This window comes from Ovis aries, chromosome 11, assembly GCF_016772045.2.
Source record: "Ovis aries strain OAR_USU_Benz2616 breed Rambouillet chromosome 11, ARS-UI_Ramb_v3.0, whole genome shotgun sequence".
NCBI lineage: Eukaryota > Metazoa > Chordata > Mammalia > Artiodactyla > Bovidae > Ovis > Ovis aries.
In genome coordinates, this window is record NC_056064.1 from 39521674 (window position 1) to 39544465 (window position 22792).

Sequence of the window (22792 nt, forward strand, 5' to 3'; positions counted from 1 at the left end):
TGTTTTTAACCCCTTGATCATGGACTGAAATACACCAGGGTAGAGAGATAACAACAGTGAATAACAGCAAAGCTTTTTCATTAATTTACAAATTCAAATCTCTAGATGAAGAGGAATTTTTTGGTTAATCCATATCCACTAACAAAAAATGAATGTCAAAGATGGCATTTGCCTGAGTTTGAGATCTAATACTCAAAAGAAGTCAAAGTCAAGAATCATTCTTCAGTCAGAACTCATTTTAAAGATTTAAAAAGAAAGATGGGGATGGGGCAGAAGGAGGGACATATCTCCTGTTGGACAGATCTATCTAGTCTCTGATCATGTTTGTTTTATAAAGTCAGAAATAAACAAAATTCGGTTCTACTTCTGGTCATGGCTGAGTAAGTTTCCACTGGACTAACTTTCTAAATACAGCATCAAATTGTGAACAAAACATAAAAACAACCATCTGGGCTTTCCCTGGTGGTCCAGCAGTTAAAACTCTGTGCTTCTACTGTAGGGGGCACAGGTTCAATCCCTGGTGGGGGAACGAAGATCCCACATGCCCTGTGGTATGGCCAAAAGATAAAAAACAAACAAACAAAAAAAAAAACAAAAAAAAACCCATCTGAAGGCAACAGAGATGAACAAATGCAGGCAGTTATTAAAGGGGAAAAGAGAACAAGCGACTCTCCAGGTGTTTTATTTTTTTCATGGCTTTTATTCTGAGGATAGGTTGTACTTGGGGCTCTTAGAACTTGAATAGAAACCTGTGAAGGGGAATCAAGAGCAGAGTTTGGAGCAACCATAGGCAACAGGAAGTGAGGAGAGAAAGGGAGTTAGAATGATGTTAGGGAACACAAATTCCGTCCAAACCCCCAAGAGACCTCTGACTACTGCCTGTGGTGGAAACACTCCAAGCTGGTAAATTTAGAAGAACTGAACTTGCATTTCAGGGGCCACCCACAACATGGGACACAAAGTTTGTAGTCTGGGGACAGCCAAGTTACCTATCTGCTAAAAACAAACAAATAAATACATTCAATACAATTCCAAACTGAATACACAGAGATGAATAAAATGAACTAAAATACTTTAAATGAATAATGTAAAAAAAGAGAACCAATGTAACTTTTGAACTCTGTATTTTCTGTATATCACCAGGCAAAAGACCAAAAACAAACGAACCCATAGCAAAAAACTATAAATAATGAACTCTAATTAGATTCTTCAGAGTGTAATGGGTTATTTCATGTGCAATCTAAGATTAAGTAAATAAGTAATTATATTGTAGACAGAGTCATATTCCTCCCTTAGAGAAGAACAGTCATATTACACCCATAAATATGGAAAGGAGAGCTAAAATGAGCCTGAAGGTATTAGACTAGGATTGGAGGTGTTAGTATAAACTGGTTATGTAACAGAATTGTCATGTTTAATTTATCTATTCATCTATATATAGAGACATATAAAATTGCATAAAGATGAGTTCATGCACTACCCATCTCCAAACATGTATTTCTTAGCTCCATCTGATGAGAAGATCTACAAGCAATTATGTCCAGTAGCAATAAACATAGCTAGGGTAGAGATCTTCGTTTCTAAATACCATTCTCCACTCAAAATCATCCCTGAGCTCCTTGCAAAAATGTCTGATTCCAGGACTGGGTCAGGAAAAGTACAAGAAGATCCTAGAGTATCTTGTGCCGAAATACAAGGATATATTCAAAGAATGATGGGACATATTCAAAGAACATAGAATATAACCATAAGGGACTCCCACTGGCTAAATTTGAAATGTTTTGAGCAGAAAACAAGAATCCAAATGGAATTACCACACACTGAATAAAACAGGAATTCATGAGCATATATAGATGTTACTAAAGAATTCCAACTAGTAAAATGTAGAAGTAAAGGTGGAATTAAGAGAATCACCGTTTGGTAACCACAACAATAATAACTGCTTCAAGCAAGAAACAAAAACTTTAACTGACTGAGTTAAAGTCTCATGAGAAACAAGATATTCACATAGTCTCAAAGTATTTCACCACAGGACACTTACTAATGAGAAAGGGGAAAACAGTAACATTATAGTGGAGAAATCTGGCAGAGACCACCTTTACCTGATGATCACAGTTAACATCAACAGTAATGGGACAGAGACATCTTATGCTTATGATATGAACAACGAGGGAGCCTCCTAGGTGGTGCTAGTAGTGGTAAAGAACCCACCTGCCAATGCAGGAGACATAAGAGATGTGGCCTTGATCCCTGGGCCAGGAAGATCCCCTGGAGGAGGGCAGGGCAATGCACTTCAGCATTCTTGCCTGGAGAATCCCATGGACAGAGGAGCCTGGCGGGCTACAGTCCATAGGGTCACAAAGAGTCGGCCATGACTGAAGCGATCAGCACAGCACAGCACACAAACAATGAGAAGGATACTGTATCGCTTCTGTGGTATTCCTACAAAATTGTGCCAACTGAATTTACTCATGAAGGACATTCTGCAAAGAATCTTCAAAATTGCCAATGGCTATAAAAGACAAAGAAAGACTGAAGGCCTATTCAAAATTAAAGCCAGCTGAAGAGAAGCGACAAGTAAATGCAACCTGTGATCTTGGACTGCCACCTGAATCAGAAAGAAAAATATTTTTTCTTGCCTTGTACTACAAAGAACACAAAGAATAGGATCATGCATAGGATAACTGGTAAAATAGGGACAAGGTCTATGCTAATACTAATGCTAAGTCACTTCAGTCGTGTCCGACTCTGTGCGACCCCATAGACAGCAGCCTACCACGCTCCCCCGGCCCTGGGATTCTCCAGGCAAGAACACTGGAGCGGCTTGTCATTTCTTCTCCAATGCATGAAAGTGAAAAGTCAAAGTGAAGTCGCTCAGTCATGTCCAACTCTTAGCGACCCCATGGACTGCACTCCACCAGGCTCCTCCATCCATGGGATTTTCCAGGCAAGAGTACTGAAGTGGGGTGCCATCGCCTAAGGTCTATAGACGACATAATAGTATCACATCAACGTGTATTTCAAAATTACAGTAATTTCAATTACTGTACTGTGTTTATAAATGAGAAAGTTTTGATTTTAGAAAATTCACAGTGATAGCCAGGACATGGAAACAACCTAGATGTCCATCAGCAGATGAATGGATAAGAAAGCTGTGGTACATATACACAATGGAGTATTACTCAGCGGTTAAAAAGAATTCATTTGAATCAGTTCTGATGAGATGGATGAAACTGGAGCCGATTATACAGAGTGAAGTAAGCCAGAAAGAAAAACACCAATACAGTATACTAACACATATATATGGAATTTAGGAAGATGGCAATGACGACCCTGTATGCAAGACAGGGAAAGAGACACAGATGTGTATAACGGACTTTTGGACTCAGAGGGAGAGGGAGAGGGTGGGATGATTTGGGAGAATGACATTCTAACATGTATACTATCATGTGAATTGAATCGCCAGTCTATGTCTGACGCAGGATGCAGCATGCTTGGGGCTGGTGCATGGGGATGACCCAGAAAGATGTTATGGGGAGGGAGGTGGGAGGGGGGTTCATGTTTGGGAATGCATGTAAGAATTAAAGATTTTAAAATTTAAAAAATAAAAAACTAAAAATAAAATAAATAAATAAATAAATAAACAAGAAGGAGCAAAAAAAGAAAATTCACAGTGAAGTCTTGGGTAAAAAGTATGGTTTGCAACTTAACCCAAATAGTTAAAGAAAAAAATAATGTCAAAAGTTAACATTTGAGGAATCCAAGTAAAAGTTTTATGGAATTTCTTTGAACTACTTCTGAATCTTTTCAGTAAATCTAAAATAATTTAAAAACAAAAAGGGGAAAAAAGGAAGTAAAAAATATGTTAAAACTCAAGGGAGTGGCAAGAAGTAAAAATACATATAATAACCACTGGCTTAGTATCAGCTATATATATCTAATTGGGTCATCTTGTATTTTGTAAGCTAACTCCTGCACCCAAGCCTTGAACAATAACACAATTAACACAGAGAAAACACAAACTTCAGGAAACAAAGAGATTGTTAAAAGATTATTTTCCAAATAATGTTTTCTTCTAGGGTTATATTCCCAGGATACTCATGCTCCTTGGTCCTCAAGATGGCCCCAATCTTGACAGAGTCATGACTTTAGGGCGATTCAAAACTGGCCCCACAACATCAAGCTGAGCCTGGTGGGAGTTCATGTACTAGGATGTATAATGATAGGAAGACAAAAAGGACTTGAAAAAAAAAAAAATAGTATCTTCACATAGTCAAGTGGCTCTCAGTCTCAAAAGACAAACAGCTTTGTGTCCACATACATAAATAACCTATATAAAGGCAATGTGCCCAATACATATCTTATTAATAGCCCATCGCTACCAAGATATCAGGGTTTCCCTCCTGTCTCAGCTGGTAAATAATGTGCCTACAATATGAGAGACCTGGGTTCGATCCCTGGGTTGGGAAGATCCCCTGGAGAAGGGAACGGCTCCCCTGTCCAGTATTTTAGCCTGGAGAATTCCATGGACTGTGTAGTCCATGGGGTCACAAAGAGTCGGACACAACTGAGTAACTTTCATCAAGACAACAAGGCAACAGTGGAGAGTTGTTACTGGCTAAGAAAATTTGGAGCCAAGCAAGAGCTGAAGTCTCTAACAGAACTAAAATAAAACAGCCAATTCACTCCCCAAGAGTATTTTGTTACTGCTGTTGTAGTTCCTTCAGGCAACGGAGTGTTAGGCTTGGAAATACTAAAACAGCAAACGGCAGGACTTCCCTGGTGGTCCAGTGGTTAGGACTTGCTTCCACTGCAGGGGGTACAGGTTCCATCCCTGGTTGGAGAACTAAGATCCCGCATGTCACATGGCATAGCCAACAAACAAACAAACAAATGGCAATTATGAAGAAACACACAAACCAGGCAAGAGATGAAGTTTGAGACAGGCAGCATCCAATTTATTAATGGACTGTATATGCAAAGTGCACGAATTCTCCAATATAAACAATATCACAAAGAAGAGTTTTTGTTTGCCAGGCAAGCCTTAGGGGAAAAAAATCCTAAACTACAATACTGTATATTATGCAAAAGAGCTTGAGCTTCAAATCTTTGTAGCATACCTGAATCAAAAACCCTTTGCCTCTGTCCACAAAAAGGAAACAATAATCTCATCTGAAATGCTCTTTCTTACTCTCCTGCAACATCCAGTTAATCACTACTTACCCCTTTATGACTCAGCTCATGTCTCATTTCTTTGGAAGCATCTTCTGAACTCTCTAAGGTTGGCTGTAATGTCCTACACGTGAGCTTTGCTCTAGGCAAACCTCCATCATACCTTTAGATTGATTATTTTCCTGTCAGTCTTTTCTACTACTCACTGAGTTTCTTGAGGACAAAAAGTCCTGTTTATTTCTATATCCAACATAATGTTTGGTACTCTGCATGTCTCCTACAGTAAGGTTTAAGGACATTCCAACTATGTAATATTCCAGACAACGCAAAACTATGGAGATAAAAAAGAAAGTGGTTGCCTGGGATAAGACTCTGGTGCTGGGAAAGACTGAAGGCAGGAGGAGAAGGGGACGAGAGAGGACGAAATGGCTGGATGGCATCACCAACTCAATGAGTTTGACCAAGCTGTGGGTGATGGTGAAGGACAGGGAAGCCAGGCTGCAGTCCATGGAGTCGCAAAAAGTCGGACGCGACTGAGTGACTGAACAACAACAAGGATGAACAGTGAGAGAGATAAACAGGCAAAGCAGAAAGGATTTTTACAGCAGTAAAAACACTATGTATGATATTGTAATGATGGATATGTTCTTACACATTTTTACAAACCCATAAAACTATGGAGAAGGAAATGGCAACCCACTCCAGTACTCTTGCCTGGAAAATCCTCGGATGGAGAAGCCTGGTAGGCTACAGTCCATGGGGTCGCAAAGAGTTGGACACGACTAAGCGACTTCATTTCACCTCATAAAATCTACAACACCAAGAGTGAACCTTAAGGTAAACTACAGACTTAAGATAATTGTAAGGTGTTAATATAGGTTCATCTTTGGCAAACAAACAAACAAACAAAAAACATCCTGGTGGGTTATGTTGATAATGGGGGTGGAGGCCTGCATGTGTGAAGAGGGCACATGAGAAACCTCTCTAACTTCCTCTCATTTCACTGTAAACCTAAAACTGCTCTACAGAAACAAATTCTTTAAAAGAAAGAAAGTTGAAGGACTACAAAGGACAAGAATGAGGCCTATAGTAATTATTGAACTTCAGCATTCTGCTAATGTAGAATAAAAATACACTTCTTTTATTCTCTCAGCAAGGAAACTGCAGTAGCAAACTTAAATGAAAATGCATCATGCATACTGGTATGGCAAAAAACAGCCTAAACACTTGCTTATGTTTATAGAGCCATGTATGTAACTACTGTGTTAAAAATCGGTATGAAACAAAATGTATCACATGAATTCCTGCCCCCCTCAAAGGTTTAAGGGGACACAATTTAATTATTTTTTGGTATCTCATGGCTTTCATAAAGAACATCAATTATCATTCTATTCAGTAAAATCCTCATGAGTAACTAAGTGACTAAAACCTATTTTCATTAAATAAACAACCCTGTACTGTAATATTTTTGAATGTTACTATTAATTTTTAATTGATATAACACTGATTAATAATACTGTGTAAGCCTCATGTGTAAAACACTGTATTTCTACTTCTGTATACCCTACCACATGCTCACCACCCGAAATTTATTTTCCATTAATTCACCATACAGTTGACCAACCCCTTTATATCTTTCCCATCTGGGAACCACTACTCTTCTCAATCCTACATGTTTGTTTTTGTTGGTTTTCTTCTTTTTTTTTTTTCTTTCTCATTTCCTTTCCTTTTTTAAGTCACACCGTGCAGCACACAGAATCTCAATTCTCCAACCAGGTGCCCCCTGAACTGGAAGCTCAGAGCTTTAAACAGTGAACCACCAGAAAAGTTCCCTGCTTTTGCTTGCTTTTAAAATTAGTTTTTATATATTCTCTCTTATTGCCAGATTGCTAATAATAAACTCAGTGACCTTCTATCAACATAACTCTTCCGATCCCATTTTTATTTACGGATATTCATAATTGAATTTGTGTTAACTGTGTTTAATGAAAAAAATAAATAATGAGTAAATGGGAACTGAGAAATAGCTGGCATGTATCCTTCAAGTAAAATGCACATTTGATCTTCCAGCTTGCTTTCTGTTTCTCTGATTTGTTCTGGGTAATTGAGAAGACTAGAAAACGAAATGGTCAGTAAGAGCAATTTCTTTGATTCAGAAACATCTGTTCTTTGATTCAGGAACATCTGCCAATGCATCTTTTTTTTTTTTTTTTCTGCCAATGCATCTTAAAGGTGAGAGATGATCACTTTTGGTAGTATGAGTATCTAGTTACATCATTTTATGGTTTATGACTAAAAAATAGAATTAACAGTAATATACATGACATTTTATTGCACTTCCTATGTGCTGGGCATGCTTTCTAGGAAGTACTTTATATTTATCAACCCTTTTGATCCTTGTTTATTGTTGTTTAGTTGCCAAGTCGTGTCCAAATCTTTCATGACTCCATGGACTGTAACTCACCATTTCTTTCTCTAAGGGACCTTCTCAATCCAGGGATTGAACCTGCCTCTCCTGCATTGGCAGGCGAAGTCTTTACCACTAAGTCACTAGGGAGGATTTTAGTACCTTCCTAAAAGGTAGGTATTAAAATCTTCAGTTTACAGCTAGTAAATGACAAAATGCAGGTGTTCAGATTTCAGAGTTGATGTTCCTAACCAGTATGCCCTTGAAAGTAAGAAAACACACTCCCCTATCCACCAAGAACTCTTGGCAATTAAAGTGAATGAAAATACTAGATATCATCAGTGTTGTAAGCTTCCTGGGATAGAATATAATAAGACAGCATGTATACAGAAAAGAGTTAACATAGCAGGCCTATCCTTATTAGAAAGGCCCTTTTTCAAATGTTGCTTGCACTGTTGCACCTTGGATGGCATTTGAGAATTTGGATTGCAGAGGTTTTCCACTATTCCCCATTAAGCTTCCTTGGTAGACATTTTACTTTTTTGCTGTAACTTATTTTTGGAGGAATTAAGCACACCCTGTGTGACTCCACTGGGAAAGGACTCTTAAAGGCAAAACCTGGTTTCCTATTTCACTCCATTCAGCCTTTTTTTTTTAGTGAAACAAGCGAAGTTTTATTTAGTAGGAGGAAAAGAGTACAATATGTTGGATAGACATACGGGTGGACTTTGCTTTGTATCTTTTCCCTGTAATAAATCATAGCTATAAGTATGACTATATGCTGAGCCTTGAGTCCTCCCAGAAAATCATCAAACTTAGGAGTACTCCAAGGGACCCAATACAGCATGATTATTTACTTTAGACAAACAACTCCAGCCAATTCATTCTTTCCATCTAACTTCAGAAAATTCATCTACCAACTCATACATACACATAACATATTACATGATAATTATGAGTCAACACCCCAAGAGTTGAAAAATTAATGAAGAAAGTTTCAGATTCTTGTAAATAATAATAATCTTCAGTCTGAAATTTTCATTCTGTTTCATAGCTAAAAGGGCATATGTGGGTTCAAACAGTCTTACTTACCACTCACGTTATTTTTAAAGTTATCAATATCATCCTCAGAAGGAATCCTGAGAAACAAGTCACTTTACATTAGCTCTTGGAAAACAGAAGAGTCTCTGTCTTATAAACACACATTCATTTTTTAAGAGGTACTCCTAAAGATATGCACATGGTTCTGCTCTGAAAGGAAGTACTGTCAATTCTAACTGAATTTCACATTATGCAAGCAGTGGATTCCAGCCTGCTGGAGCATTACTAATAAACTTTGTTTCAAAAGGAAAGGAGGAAAATTAGTAAGTTAAAGTAAGCTACAGCTAAGAAAAAACAAGAACACTTCCTTAATTCATTGGTAAATTGGCTGTGGCTCTGAATTTGGCCCTAGCAACACAAGTTTTCCCCTTGTAGACGTTACATGTTGGATCAAATAATGTAATATGTAACTTAAAAATCTAACCAAGCCAAATAGTCTATGCTACTTATTAAACTGTATTTTTTAAAACAGCTAATACACAGACATGGTATGAAATTCCAAATACACACACCCACAAATTTAGAAGCCACACAAAAAATCTGACCAGTAAGTAATGACAGTAACAATATGACTCATAAAATAAAACACATATCCACAAGTCTATACCATTATAAATAACTAAATAAATAAGTGCCAAAGAATTGATGCTTTTGAACTGTGATGTTGGAGAAGACTCTTGGGAGTCCCTTGGACTGCAAGGAGATCCAACCAGTCCATCCTAAAGGAGCTCAGTCCTGGGTGTTCATTGGAAGGACTGATGTTGAAGCTGAAACTCCAATACTTTGGCCACCTGATGCAAAGAGCTGACTCACTGGAAAAGACCCTGATGCTGGGAAAGACTGAAGGCAGGAAGGGCAGGAGGAGAAGGGGACGACAGAGGATGAGATGGTTGGATGGCATCACCGATTCAATGGACATCAGTTTGGGTAAACTCTGGGAATTGGTGATGGACAGGGAGGGCTGGCGTGCTGCAGTTCATGGGGTCCCAAAGAGTTGGATGGACTGAGTGAACTGAACTGAACTGAAGAGATGGAAGCAACCTAAGTTTCCACTGATGGATGAATGGATAAAGAAAATGTGATACACACACGTACAATGGAATATTATTCAGCTCCCCTCCGCCCCCACAAAAAAGAGGAAATCTTGCCATAGGCAACAACCTGCATGAACTTTGAGGGTACTTATGTTACATGAAATAAGTCAGAAAGAAAAACATACTGTAAGATCTCATTAATATACATCATCTAAAACAATAACAACAAAAAAACCAACAAATTTTTAACTATGGGTTGTGATGGATATTAACTATATTTACTGTGGTGATCATTTTATATATATATATATATATATATATATTTTTTTTTTTTTTTTGCTGCATATATTATTATTGTTTTTTCGCTGCACCATGTGGGATCCAGGATCTTAGTTCCCAACCAGGATTGAACCTGTACCCTCAGCAGTGGAAGCATGGAGTCTTAACCACTGGACCACCATTTTGCAATATAAATATCAAATCATTATGTTGTATACCTGAAACTAATAGATTATATGTCAATTACATCTAAAAAAAGAAAGGAGGAGAAGGAGTGGGAGGGTAATGAGAAATGGTGTCTAAAGCTAGAAAGGGCCAGGGCAGGCAATGGTGCAATGTAAAGAATTACAGAAGATGTTATCCGTGTTACCCTCATTTCTTGCCTAGATTTCTTTAATAGCCTTCTTATTGCTTTCCACTCCAATCTTCCAATCTGGTTGGCACATAGTACCCAGGCTAATTCTTTAAAAATATAAACCAGATCATATTATTCCCCTGCCAAAAACATGAGAGGTCTCGTAGACCACTGAAAGGAATCTAGAGTTTCATGACAAAAACAGAAAAACTCTAATAAAATATAAAAACAAAAACACAGTATGATCACAGCATGATCGCTCAGTCATAGCCGACCCTTTGCTGCCCCATGGATTGCAGCCTGCTAGGCTCCTCTGTCCATGGAATTTTCCAGGCAAGAGTACTAGAGTGGGTTGCCATTTCCCACTCCAGGGAATCTTCCCAACCCAAGGATGGAACCTGTGTCTCTTGAGTCTCCTGCCTTGGCAGGGAGCGCTACCTGAGAAGCCCAATATTAAAAATAAGTGTGTCTTAATGTACTCAGTTTATGGTAACAATGAAGAACATAACCTGTTTTCAAAATATTCTTCTTTAAGATAGCTAAAATTTCACTGAAATTCATGGGATACTCAAGATATTCAGAGTGCATTTTCCAGTGGCTCTGGTAGTCTAGGATGTTCTTTCAACTATAGTCAACCAGCTCGTATTTTTACTTTTTTGGAAAAAATCCATTTCAAGTTCAATTCAGTTCTTTTTTTTTTTTTCTTAACATTTTCAAAGTTTAAGTCCTAGTATTTAATCCCTGCTTCCAAAGATCTTGCAATCTAGTGGAGGACTCAGCATGCAAATACTTAGGAATGCCAGAAATACTCTACCAGCACTAGAGCGAGATATTTTTCATCCTGAAGCAGGGACTGGTTATGGGCTAGACAGCAGTAGCAGCTACGAGCAAGAAGATGCCCCTGAGCACAGTAACTTCCAACATTTTGCAAAGAGAATGTGCTTTTTTCAGTTATGCTACTCTAATAAAATCCCGAGTGTAAAAGAGGAAAGTTTCAAGCAAATTTTTAAAAGGCTGTAATTCCTAGGATAAGACTGTTTAATAAAGGCATCAATAAATTTTAAAATTCAGATAATCCAGATCCTAAAGATACACAAAAATGCACAAAAACTCTAAGATTATTCTAAACAGGTGAATGTGATACACAACAAGAAAACCACCATAAAGTTAGACTTACCGTAATAGGAGTTCTTTGGGAAGTTTTTTATTGATTACAGCTTCATCGCTATTTGAGAACATCTGCAAAAACAAAATCATTGTGTCAAGTGCTACTTAACATTTTATTATGTTTAACTCAACAATTTAGACTACCACCTGGTAGCTCAGACAGTAAAGTGTCTGCCTACAATGTGGGAGACCCAGGTTCAATCCCTGGGTCGGGAAGATCCCCTGGAGAAGGAAATGGCAACCCACTCTGGTACTCTTGGCTGGAAAATCCCATGGACGGAGGGGCCTGGTAGGCTACAGTCCATGGGGTCACAAAGAGTCAGACACGACTGAGCGACTTCACTTCACTTCACCAGTTTAGAGGTAATCCTCTTAGGAGAGAAGAGAATAAGTACAACAGATGTTATAAACCAAAGTCATATTTTCAGAAACTGAGACATTTAATTTGCTCTCTATCTTTAGAAAAAAATTAACTAATAGCAGCCAGAAGGTTGACATTATGTGCCAGGTGCTATTTTTAGTCTTTTTTATGTATTAATATATTGAACCTTCTTATGACCCTTAATCTTCATTTTATATATACGGAAACTGAGCTACAAAAAGCTTACTTGCTTAAAATTTTATCAGTACAGAGTGACCCTTTGAAAAACCTTAAGGCAAGGTTATTTTTCATATCTAACTCATATTTATTTGTTCATGGAGTTGTTCAGAAACCTAGGATAGGGAACATTCTCTTTCAAGTTTTATGAATCATGCAGAAAACTAATCATGCTTCATAACCACAACCATATGCATTCTGGATGCACAAAGGGTCATTCAAATTAATGAAATAACTCACAAAGGGTACTTTTAAATAGACCCACAATTTCTTCCACTATAAGCTTGTCTAGTAAGCTACATTAAAAATCAAATACCTATATATCCAATAAAAAGTCAGGAAAGACAACACACATATCACTGAAACTGAGGAGTATGTTCAGTCCCTCCTATTAAGTATTACATAGACGCCTCTTGACTTCACGAAGTGAACATTTACTGAACATCTTTAAGTATTAGGCACCTTTCTAGGCAATGAAATACAAAGACAGTAAGATGTTCTCTCTGTACTTAAGGGTCTCCTGCTCTACAATGAAGAACATGGAAATAAGCAAATACTAAATTTGGACTGGCATCAAGGAGATAAGCTAGAAATATGTTAAAATTATAGTTGAAGTAAAAGATGATACAGATCTCTGTAAGATTAAAGGGACAGTGGAAATGAAAAAAAGAAGCTGGAGAAAAAAGGAATTTTAAAGAAACTACAGAATTGCTGGTGGAAAGCTGGATCATCTATCAAGTTTCAGTGCAGCAAATACACTATGTTATAATAAAGCCACCGACTGACAATCACATGCTTCAGGAAATTACCTGACATCAAAGAAGAATCTGCTTCCCTAAAATCTCTATCCATTAACTAAGTTACTAAGAAAAAAATCATACTCCTTTTCGGTAAAGCAGTCTTTCAAAATGAAGTCATTACATTTCCTCCTAAACAAATCTCAAATTTCACTGTTTCTAATTTTCTAAGACTCTTGACTATTATGATTATTCGGTTTTTTTTGGGCCATACCACGTAGGATTTTAGCTTCCCCCAGCAGGGATCCAACACGTGTCCCCTGCAGCAGAAGCATGGAGTCTTAACCAGTGGACTGCTGGGGAAGTTCCATCATCATTCTTCTCTGGTACACTTATGGGAAGGAATGCATGAAGGAGTTATAAAGTATACCCTCAATCATCTAGGGTTGATGACATAAATAACAATGTCTTGGGAAGACAGCTAAATGTATCAAAAGTTGAGACCTGCCTGGGGGACTTCTTAGCATACAATATGTATCTTAAGCTTGAGATCTTTGGAAAAAATTAAATTTGTAAGTATAAAATATCACTAAAGCACCAAACATAACAGACTATGCCCAACTCAAATCCACAAAATATAAAAGATAATCACTTTTGTAGTAGAAATGCTAAACTCTTTATCTTGTATATTCAAAGTATTTAATTAAATACCCAGCAAGGCACTTTCTGCTCACTTGAATATAGACAATAATTAAACCAATAAAAAAATAAAAATCTGCTATGTATTGTTCACACAACTTGTACAATTCTAGATTTTTTTTAAAAAGGAACAAAAATCACACCCAGTAGCAATTTTTTCCCCTAAGTTAGCCTAAATGGGCTTCCCTAGTAGCTCAGTTGGTAAAGAATCTGCCTGCAAAGCAAGAGACCCCAGTTTGATTCCTGGGTCGGGAAAATCCCCTGGAGAAGGTAACGGCTACCCATTCCACTCTTCTGGCTGGGAGAATTCCATGGACCGTGTACTCCATGGGGTCACAAAGACTTGGACACGACAGTGACCTTCACTACACTCCTTCAGCCTAAATAGGCCAAACGCTGTTGTCTCTATATGAACATGAGGTATATGAAAAAGTAAAGAAGAAAAGGAATAGTGTTCTGGGAGTACCTGGGAAAGATCATGTGTATAAGACACCAGTCCAGATTTGTATTTCCCTCCTCTTCCTTCTGCATACATGTATCCTACTCCAAGTAGACAAAGATCAGTGGTTCACAAACTGTGGTCAAATAACAGCATCAGCATCAAACAGGACCTTGTTAGAAATGCAAGTTCTTGAAGAATTGATGCTTTTGAACTGTGGTGTCGGAGAAGACTCTTGAGAGTCCCTTGGACTGCAAGGAGATCCAACGAGTCCATTCTGAAGGAGATCAGCCCTGAGATTTCTTTGGAAGGAATGATGCTAAAGCTAAAACTCCAGTACTTTGGCCACCTCACGCGAAGAGTTGACTCATCGGAAAAGACTGATGCTGAGGGATTAGGGGCAGGAGGAGAAGGGGACGACAGAGGATGAGATGGCTGGATGGCATCACTGACTCGATGGACGTGAGTCTGAGTGAAGTCCAGGAGTTGATGATGGACAGGGAGGCCTGGTGTGCTGCGATTCATGGGGTCGTGAAGAGTTGGACACGACTGAGCAACTGAACTGAACTGAACTGGGTTGTACCCCAGACCTACAGCATCAGAAACAGAGTGCCAGATGTGGTGGAGGGAAAAGAGAGGCAACCAGTATTTTAACAAGCCCTCCAGGTGATACTGATGCTTCCTGAAGTCTGAGAACCAATGGACCAGAAAAAATGGATTGAGGATCCTATAACACACAGAATATTTTATTATTTAAAGTGACATAGCAATGGAACTTAGAAAATAATCCTAGAGGTAGACACACATTAATTTTAGATGTTTCCTAGGAAATCCAAATGGCTTCCACTCTAGTTCATTATCAGAGAAGCAACAGAATGTATGTTTTAGACATCTTACTATTTTAGCTGAATCCAAACTCTAGATTTCTCATACAACATATAAAGATGTCAAAACCAATTAGACCAAGGATACAGGAATCAGAAAAATTTGTGAAGGTTTTAGATATTAGTTTTAGAGAAGTCACTGTTCAAACATCTGATATTCTTAGTTATCTTGTTTCATATTAATGTGTGGATATATAGTGTTAGTTGCTCAGTCATGTCCAACTCTTTGTGATCCCATGGACTATAGCTACCAGGCTCTGCTGTCCATAGAATTCTCCAGGCAAGAATACTGGAGTGGGTTGCCATTCCCTTCTCTAGACAATCTTCCAGACTCAGGGACTGAACATACATCTCCTGCACTACAGGCAAGTTCTTCACTGTCTGAGTCATCAAGGATATATAATTACATATTTTAATAATCTATCTGCAAACAATTACAAGGATGTGGGGATGGGGGTGGTGTGGGAACATGAGAGCAACTATAGTATTCTCTAGTATTCTCTCTCAATTATTTGTTTCAAGGTAGGACACCATCCCCTAAACAAACAGATACTGTAATAGCCCTCCTGTTACAGGGAGGGACATTCTTATATATTTATATAAGGGACATAAATATATCCCTTGTATATAGGGATAGGACATTCTTATATATTCAGGTTCTTAAAAATCTAAGTGATTTGGTTTGTCATACATTAACATTTATTACTGCTCTGTGTAAAACTGTAATTGTTTTTCTATAAATTACCTAGTTGAGGAATATAATTGTGAAACTACTTTTTATAAACTGTAATTATAACAAAGAGCTCCTGAATAAAATGAAGAAGCATTTTTTGGCTATTATTTTAGCTTTCCTGATCAGTTTTGAAATCTTTGGCAAACTCTGGGAATTAGTTTACTAACATAATGAATTTAAATGCTCAGCACACAACAAAGACACAGGAAACCAATTCAAGAGGTTTTAAATCCAGGATCTGAGTGGGAAATGGCAACTGGGTTTAATAAAGAAAATAGGAAAAGAAACACTTTTTCAACAGTGACCCCTGCTGATTAAAGTATAGCTAACAACTCCAAAAACCAGAAATTAAAAGGTCTGACCTATATTATTCAAGCATTATAGAGGAAATAAAAATTTAATACACATTTTGGCACAGATTACTAGTATCCCCCAATATCCTCTCTACACATCTAGAGTAACAGAACTCCCAGTTTTTAGCTAGCACATGGCTGTGTGGAAAGACTTTATCTCTTATTACATTCTGACCAATGGGATATAAGAAAAAGTGATGGGTACAGTATCAGAGGCTTAGAGTGTCCTTAATGAGAGAGGGTGTGCCCCTTCTTTACTCCTTCCTCAATTATGTTGTTTGAAATGTGGTCAGGATGACTGGACTCCATGTTGTATCATGAAACTGAAGACTACAGTTTAGAGATAAGCAGAAAACTAGAAAAAGCCTGCAGATGACTACAGAGACACCATACTTTTGGACTTACATATGAGAGAAAAATAAACTCCTATCATATTTAAGTCATTTAATTCGGTTACACAATACTGAATGTATTGCACACTTTAAAAAGTACAGGGTGGCAATTTTTATATGTATTTTTCCACAATTAAAAAATTTTAAGATTCTTTTTTCACATTTTAAAGTTTCTGAATTTAGGAAGCATCTTACAATCAAAATCAAAAGCTTTTTTGTATGTGATATATAAAATAATGGTGCATTTTATAAATTGCAGCAACTTTTATTTACAGATAGCAATTACAGTATGACCAAGAGGAGGAAAACAGAACTAAAACAAAAATGAAGAACCATGTGCATCTCTTCAAACAAGCTCTGTGCTTTTTGTTCATGCTACCTTCTCTAGAGCAACCGTGCAACCAAACTTGCCTATTCTGTCAAAAGAAATCGATTAATGCCCATTGGACATGTTATCTGTGTCATGAAACCTTTTCCAATCATCCTAACTGGATGTGACTGTTGCCTTCTCAGATAAAATCCCAAAGCACCCTGGGCTGGTATGGTGTCCAATACATCAGACTGTAAGCTCTGATATAATAACGAAGGGGGCCTTGTCCGTTTAGTTCACCACAGTACAGTCAGTAAACAACACAATGCCTATAAATTCCTGAACCAATGAATGTCATTTTTAACCAAACAGATCAGGAAATATTTTTTGACTGCAAATTCACGGCAGAACTCCATGATTTTTTCACTTTGTATCTTGGTGGTGGTGGGGAGGGGAAGGGAGACAAAGGCAAAGGAAGGATATGGTTCTGAAGGGAGATGAGAGGAAGGGAGGGAAAAAGGAATTTAATAAATTGATGTTACTCTAAATTCATCAAATAACATGCAAATGACATGAATTTATTTCAGCAACAGACTGAATAATATTATAAAATATAACAATAATATTATAAAATATAACAAGTAAAACACATGAAGAAAAAAGTTTGGATACTCAACTTATATCCCTTTGCTTAAAAAATAGTTGTAATAACTGCAAAGTTTTCACTGGTATGATATTTCATCGGTATACAGAAATTTTAGCAGCTTTATTATGGCATAATTCACATAGCATAAAATTCACTGGTTTTAAGTGTGAAATTGAAGTCGCTCAGTCATGTCCAACTCTTTGCGACTCCATGGACTGTAGCCCATCAGGCTCCTCCGTCCATGGGATTTTTCAGGCAAGAGTGCTGGAGTGGATTGCCATTGCCTTCTCCAGGGGATCTTCCCGACCCAGGGATCGCATTGCAGGCAGACGCTTTACCATCTGAGCCACCAGGGAAACATTAAAAACCTTCCACCAGGAAGGTTTTAAGTGTACACTTCAATAATTTTTAGTAAATTTAGAAAGCTGTCAAACCATCACTACCATTCAGTTTTGATGAATTCCATCATCCCCAAAATATCATTCACGCCCATCAGCAATCAATCTTTAAGTAACTACTCATCTGCTTTCTGTCTCTGTAGGTTTTCCTTTAATGAGCATTAAAAAAAATAGAATCATAAAATAATGCAATTTTTTAGACGTGGCTTCTTTTATTCCACATGTTTTTGAAGTTCATCTATGTTGTAGCATGTACTAGTAGTTCATTCCTTTTTATTGTTGAATAGTATTCCAGCCTATGAAATTACAAATTTTGTTTATTCATTCCTAGCTAACAACATTTGAATTGTTACATTTGCTTTGGGTTGAAATAGGTTCTCATTTCTCTTGGATAAAATCTAAAATGGAGAGTTTATGGCTTGTATCATATGGTTAAGTTTATTTTAAACTTTTAAATTGTTATCCAAAGTAGCTGTACCATTTTATATTCCCACCAGCAATGTATAAGGTTTCCGGTCTGTCCGTATCTTACCATCCAGGGCATTTGGGATCTCCAAACAGGGATTGAACCCTGCAATGGAAACAAGGCGTCTTAAGCACTGGACCTCTATGGAAGTCTAATGTTGACTTTATTTCAGCTAGTCTAATTTATTTTGGGGGGCTCTAAAATCACTGCAGATGGTGATTGCAGCCATGAAATTAAAAGACGCTTACTCCTTGGAAGGAAAGTTATGACCAACCTAGACAGCATATTAAAAAGCAGAGACATTACTTTGCCAACAAAGGTCCATCTAGTCAAGGCTATGGTTTTTGCAGTTGTCATGTATGGATGTGAGAGTTGGACTATAAAGAGGGCTCACAGAAGAATTGATGCTTTTGAACTGTGGTGTTGGAGAAGACTCTTGAGAGTCCCTTGGACTGCAAGGAGGTCAAACCAGTCCATCCTAAAGGAAATCAGTCCTGGGTGTTCATTGAAAAGACTGATGTTGAGGCTGAAACTCCAATACTTGGCACCACCTAATGCGAAGAGCTGACTCATTTGAAAAGACCCTGATGCTGGGAAAGATTGAAGGCAGGAGGAGAAGGGGAGAGCAAGGTGAGATGGTTAGATCGCATCACCGACTCAATGGACATGAGTTTGGGTAAACTCTGGGAGTTGGTGATGGACAATGAGGCCTGGCGTGCTGCAGTTCATGAGGTCGCAGAGTCGGACATGACTGAGCAACTGAACTGAATTGAATGGGGTGTTATTATGGTACCAATTTGTGTCTCCCTAATTACTAATGCTTTTGGGCATCTTTTCATGTGGTTTTTGGCCGTTCAAATGACTTCTTGGCTGAAATGTGTGTTCAAATCATTTACCCTTTTGAGTTAATTTCTTAGATTTTAGTTCAGTCGCTCAGTCGGGTCCGACTCTTTGCAACCCCATGAATCACAGCATGCCAGACCTCCCTGTCCATCACCAACTCCCAGAGTTCACTCAAGATTCAAGTCCATCAAGTCAGTGATGCCATCCAGCCATCTCATCCTGGGTCGTCCCCTTCTCCTCCTGCCCCCAATCCCTCCCAGCATCAGAGTCTTTTCAAATGAGTCAACTCTTCGCATGAGGTGGCCAAAGTACTGGAGTTTCAGCTTTAGCATCATTCCTTCCAAAGAAATCCCAGGGCTGATCTCCTTGCAGTCCAAGGGACTCTCAAGAGTCTTCTCCAACACCACAGTTCAAAAGCATCAATTCTTCGGCACTCAGCCTTCTTCACAGTCCAACCCTCACATCCATTCTTAGATTTAGGGGCTCTTTATGTTAATATATTTTGAATACACATTCATTATCTACTCTATGACTTGTAAATGCTTTCTCCCATTCTGTGTTATTTCTATATCTTAATCTATATCTGTGTCTTTATCTATATCTAATCTATATCTTTCAAAGAATACTTTTTTAAAAGAGTGTTTTTAATTTTGATAAGGTCCAATTTATCTTTTTTTTTTTTTACAGATAATACTTTTGAAATCATATATATGAACTTTGCCTAACCGAAGGTTATGCAATTGTCTTCTAATTCAGAAAAATTTAAAGTCATGCCTAGCTGACTCAACCAGACACAATGGCCTCTAAGCAGCTAGAAGGAATATATGCCACAGCAGACAGACACAACCAAAATAGGGAGAGGTCTGTCTTAAAAAGAGTTATCATGATGTAGCTTTTGGGACATAGAATAACACAAATCAGATTCATAGAAAATCCCAGAAATTTTAAAGGAAGTTGTACCTGCTGGGTACAACTACAACAAGGGACAGAGACTATTTAAAATGAAAAGAGACCTCTTGACTCTCAACTTTCTGTAGGGAGGAAGCACCCTGAGAAAGCTACTTGGCTTCATAAGGTATTTCTTATGTAAAAGGAGAACCTCTCAGAAAGCAGTGTTAAGAGCTCATGACACAGTACTAGGAATCACAGAGAACAGTGGATTAGGGAACCATTCCCAGGAAGTAGAACTGGGCCCCAATCAAGGCACACTTCCTGCTCCTGTGTTACCAAAAGTCAGATCCAACTGTTTGCCAACACTTGAGAGGCAAGGTTGGTGGAAAGGAAAATGCTTTATTTCAGAGGCAGGCAACCAGGGGACAGAGTAGACTCATGTCAGAAGGCCAACTTACCACTGACAATCAGTGGGCAAGAGGCTTTTTTTTTTTTTCCTTAATTGAATTATTAGACCCCAGCCTCAGATATGCAATTTATTTGGCTATCTGATTTATTTAGTTTGGGATGGGTTGTTCACTGGTACTTTAAAAAATATTTACTTTTGGGTTGCGGTAGGTTTAGTTGCCGCATACGAGATCTTTCATTGCAGCGTGCAAGCTTCTTTCCAGCTATACCATGCAGGCTCAATAGTTGTGGCACTCGAGCTTAGTTGCCCTGCAGCACGTGCAATGTTGTTCCCCAACCAAGGATCAAACCCACATCCCCTGTGTTACAAGGCAGATTCTTAACCACTGGGCCACCAGGGAAGTGCCTGGGCAAGAGCTTTTGAAGGGGAGTTTCAGGTGTGTTTATAGGCCAAGGGAGGGGGCTACAGGCAGCTCTGACAGGCATCCTGAAATTGGTTATGCAATGGTCTCGTCAATGCCATCTTGATTTTATCGCCCATGAAGAGGAACTTAAGACCCTTGACTTTGTTTAACAACTGAACAATTATTGGTTTTGTTTGTTTTCCTTTGCTTCTGCATTTTGTTGATTCTCTGTTAAACTTACTCTTCAGCTAAAGATTTTCTACAGACAAAAGGCAGGCAGAGGACATGGAGGAGAAGGACCACAGGGTTCTGCTCTGTTTCAGCTGCAGTACGTGACCCTGACAACATGTCTCCTACATTTCACGGCTGATGTGAGCATGTGTGCATACTAAGTTGCTTCAGTTGTGTACGACTCTTTATGACCTTATGACCATAGCTTGGCTAGCCCCGTTGTCCCTGAGATTCTCCAGGCAAAAATACTGGAGTGGGTTGCCATGCCCTCCTCCAAGGATCTTCCTGACCCAGGAACCTGAGTCTCTTATGTCTCCTGCACTGGCAGGCAGGTTCCTTAACACTAGTGCCACCTGGGAAGCCCTTGCCTCCTGTTACTCCCCCTTTTTGGGGGACTATATATTACCATTACTTTATCTCTGTGAGTAACAGTGTATGTTGTGTGTATGGGGCAGATAACTTTTCTTTTTAGTTCACAGGTCTCTGGATCAAGAGGAACTGCAGTTAAGTACCCTCAGTTCAGTTCAGTTGCTCAGCTGAGTCTTGACTCTTTGCGACCTCATGGACTGCAGCATGCCAGGCTTCCCACTCCATCACCAACTCCTGAAGTTTATTCAAACTCATATCCATTGAGTCGGTGATATCATCCAATCATCTCATCCTCTGTCATCCCGTTCTCCCACCTTCAATCTTTCCTAGTCTCAGGATCTCTTCAAAAGAGTCAGTTCTTCGCATCAGTACCCTCATCCACCTCTAAATTTGATACTGATAAGTTACAGGTATTCACCATTGTTTATTTAAACTTTTTTTTTAACAGGTTATTTGTCTTTGGATAAGATTTTGGAGGTCTTGGGAGAGAATGCTTTGCATGTGACAAGAATGTGAATCACTGGAGCCAAAGGGCAGACCATGGTAGAACCTTATAATAAGGGCCTCCAAAGAATCTTATCTCCTTGCTACAATACCCTTTTGCAATGGGGTTTTGCTGTACCTCCCTTCAATAAGTGGAGTCTATTTTCCCACCCTTTGCATCTGAGTTCATGTGATTTTTGATCTGACCAAAACAAAAAACAAACAAAAAAACGGTGTGTGCATGAACATAACACTGATTTCCAAGTAAGCCTTAGAGGAAACTTTACCTTCTTGAAACACTCCTGCTACTATGTTAGAAAGCCCAAGATAACATTCTGCATGATGACAGGCCTTGTGGAAAGAGTACCAGCTGGCAGTGACACCAAGATCTCAGACTATAAGTAAGGCCATCTTAGATGCTCAAGCCCCTGCCAAGCCACCAGAGGACTGCAGCCTTGCCAGTGATCTTTTTGAGTGACTAGCAGAACTGCCAGGCTGGATAACTGTTTCAAGCCACTAAGTTTCAGAGTGGTTGTTAGATAGCAAAAGCTGTGAAAACAGGTTCTCCATTTAAAAAGTGTATGACTTGTGATCTAAATTTCAAAGATTTGAATAAAATTAGAGATATACAGAAGTAGCCCAACATAGGTAAAATCTTTCGGTGGGAAGAAAATTTCTGGGAGAGATTAAGGATGAACTGCCATAGAGAAGTCCAGAGTTGAAGCTGCAGAGTTTTTTTAAACAATTTTTTCCTATAAGTAATTTTTACTGATTATGCCATTCCCTCACTCAACCAACACCAGATGTTTTTCCAATTGGCTAGATTTTCTTGCCAAAATCTTAAGAGGAAAAACATTTTTGTATGGCTAAATAAACCTAAAACCAAATAAGTATGTAATTCCTCCACCCAACATCTTGTCCTTAGTAGAAATATAATTGCTTTTTAGAAGCAAACTGCTGCCAGTGCATTACCATCTCATGACTAAATTTATC

At 38.4% G+C, this 22792-nt stretch overlaps 1 protein-coding gene across 3 annotated transcripts in view; it reads right to left on the reverse strand.

Annotated features, from left to right (window-relative positions):
* FBXL20 (F-box and leucine rich repeat protein 20) overlaps positions 1–22792 on the reverse strand; it is a 98447-nt gene that overhangs the window by 35023 nt on the left and 40632 nt on the right. For all 3 annotated transcript variants that reach the window (XM_012186029.3, XM_060395581.1, XM_004012838.5), the window contains exon 2: positions 11526–11587. In XM_012186029.3, the coding sequence (XP_012041419.1) occupies positions 11526–11587 (62 nt within the window). The remainder of the gene's footprint in view (positions 1–11525; positions 11588–22792) is intronic.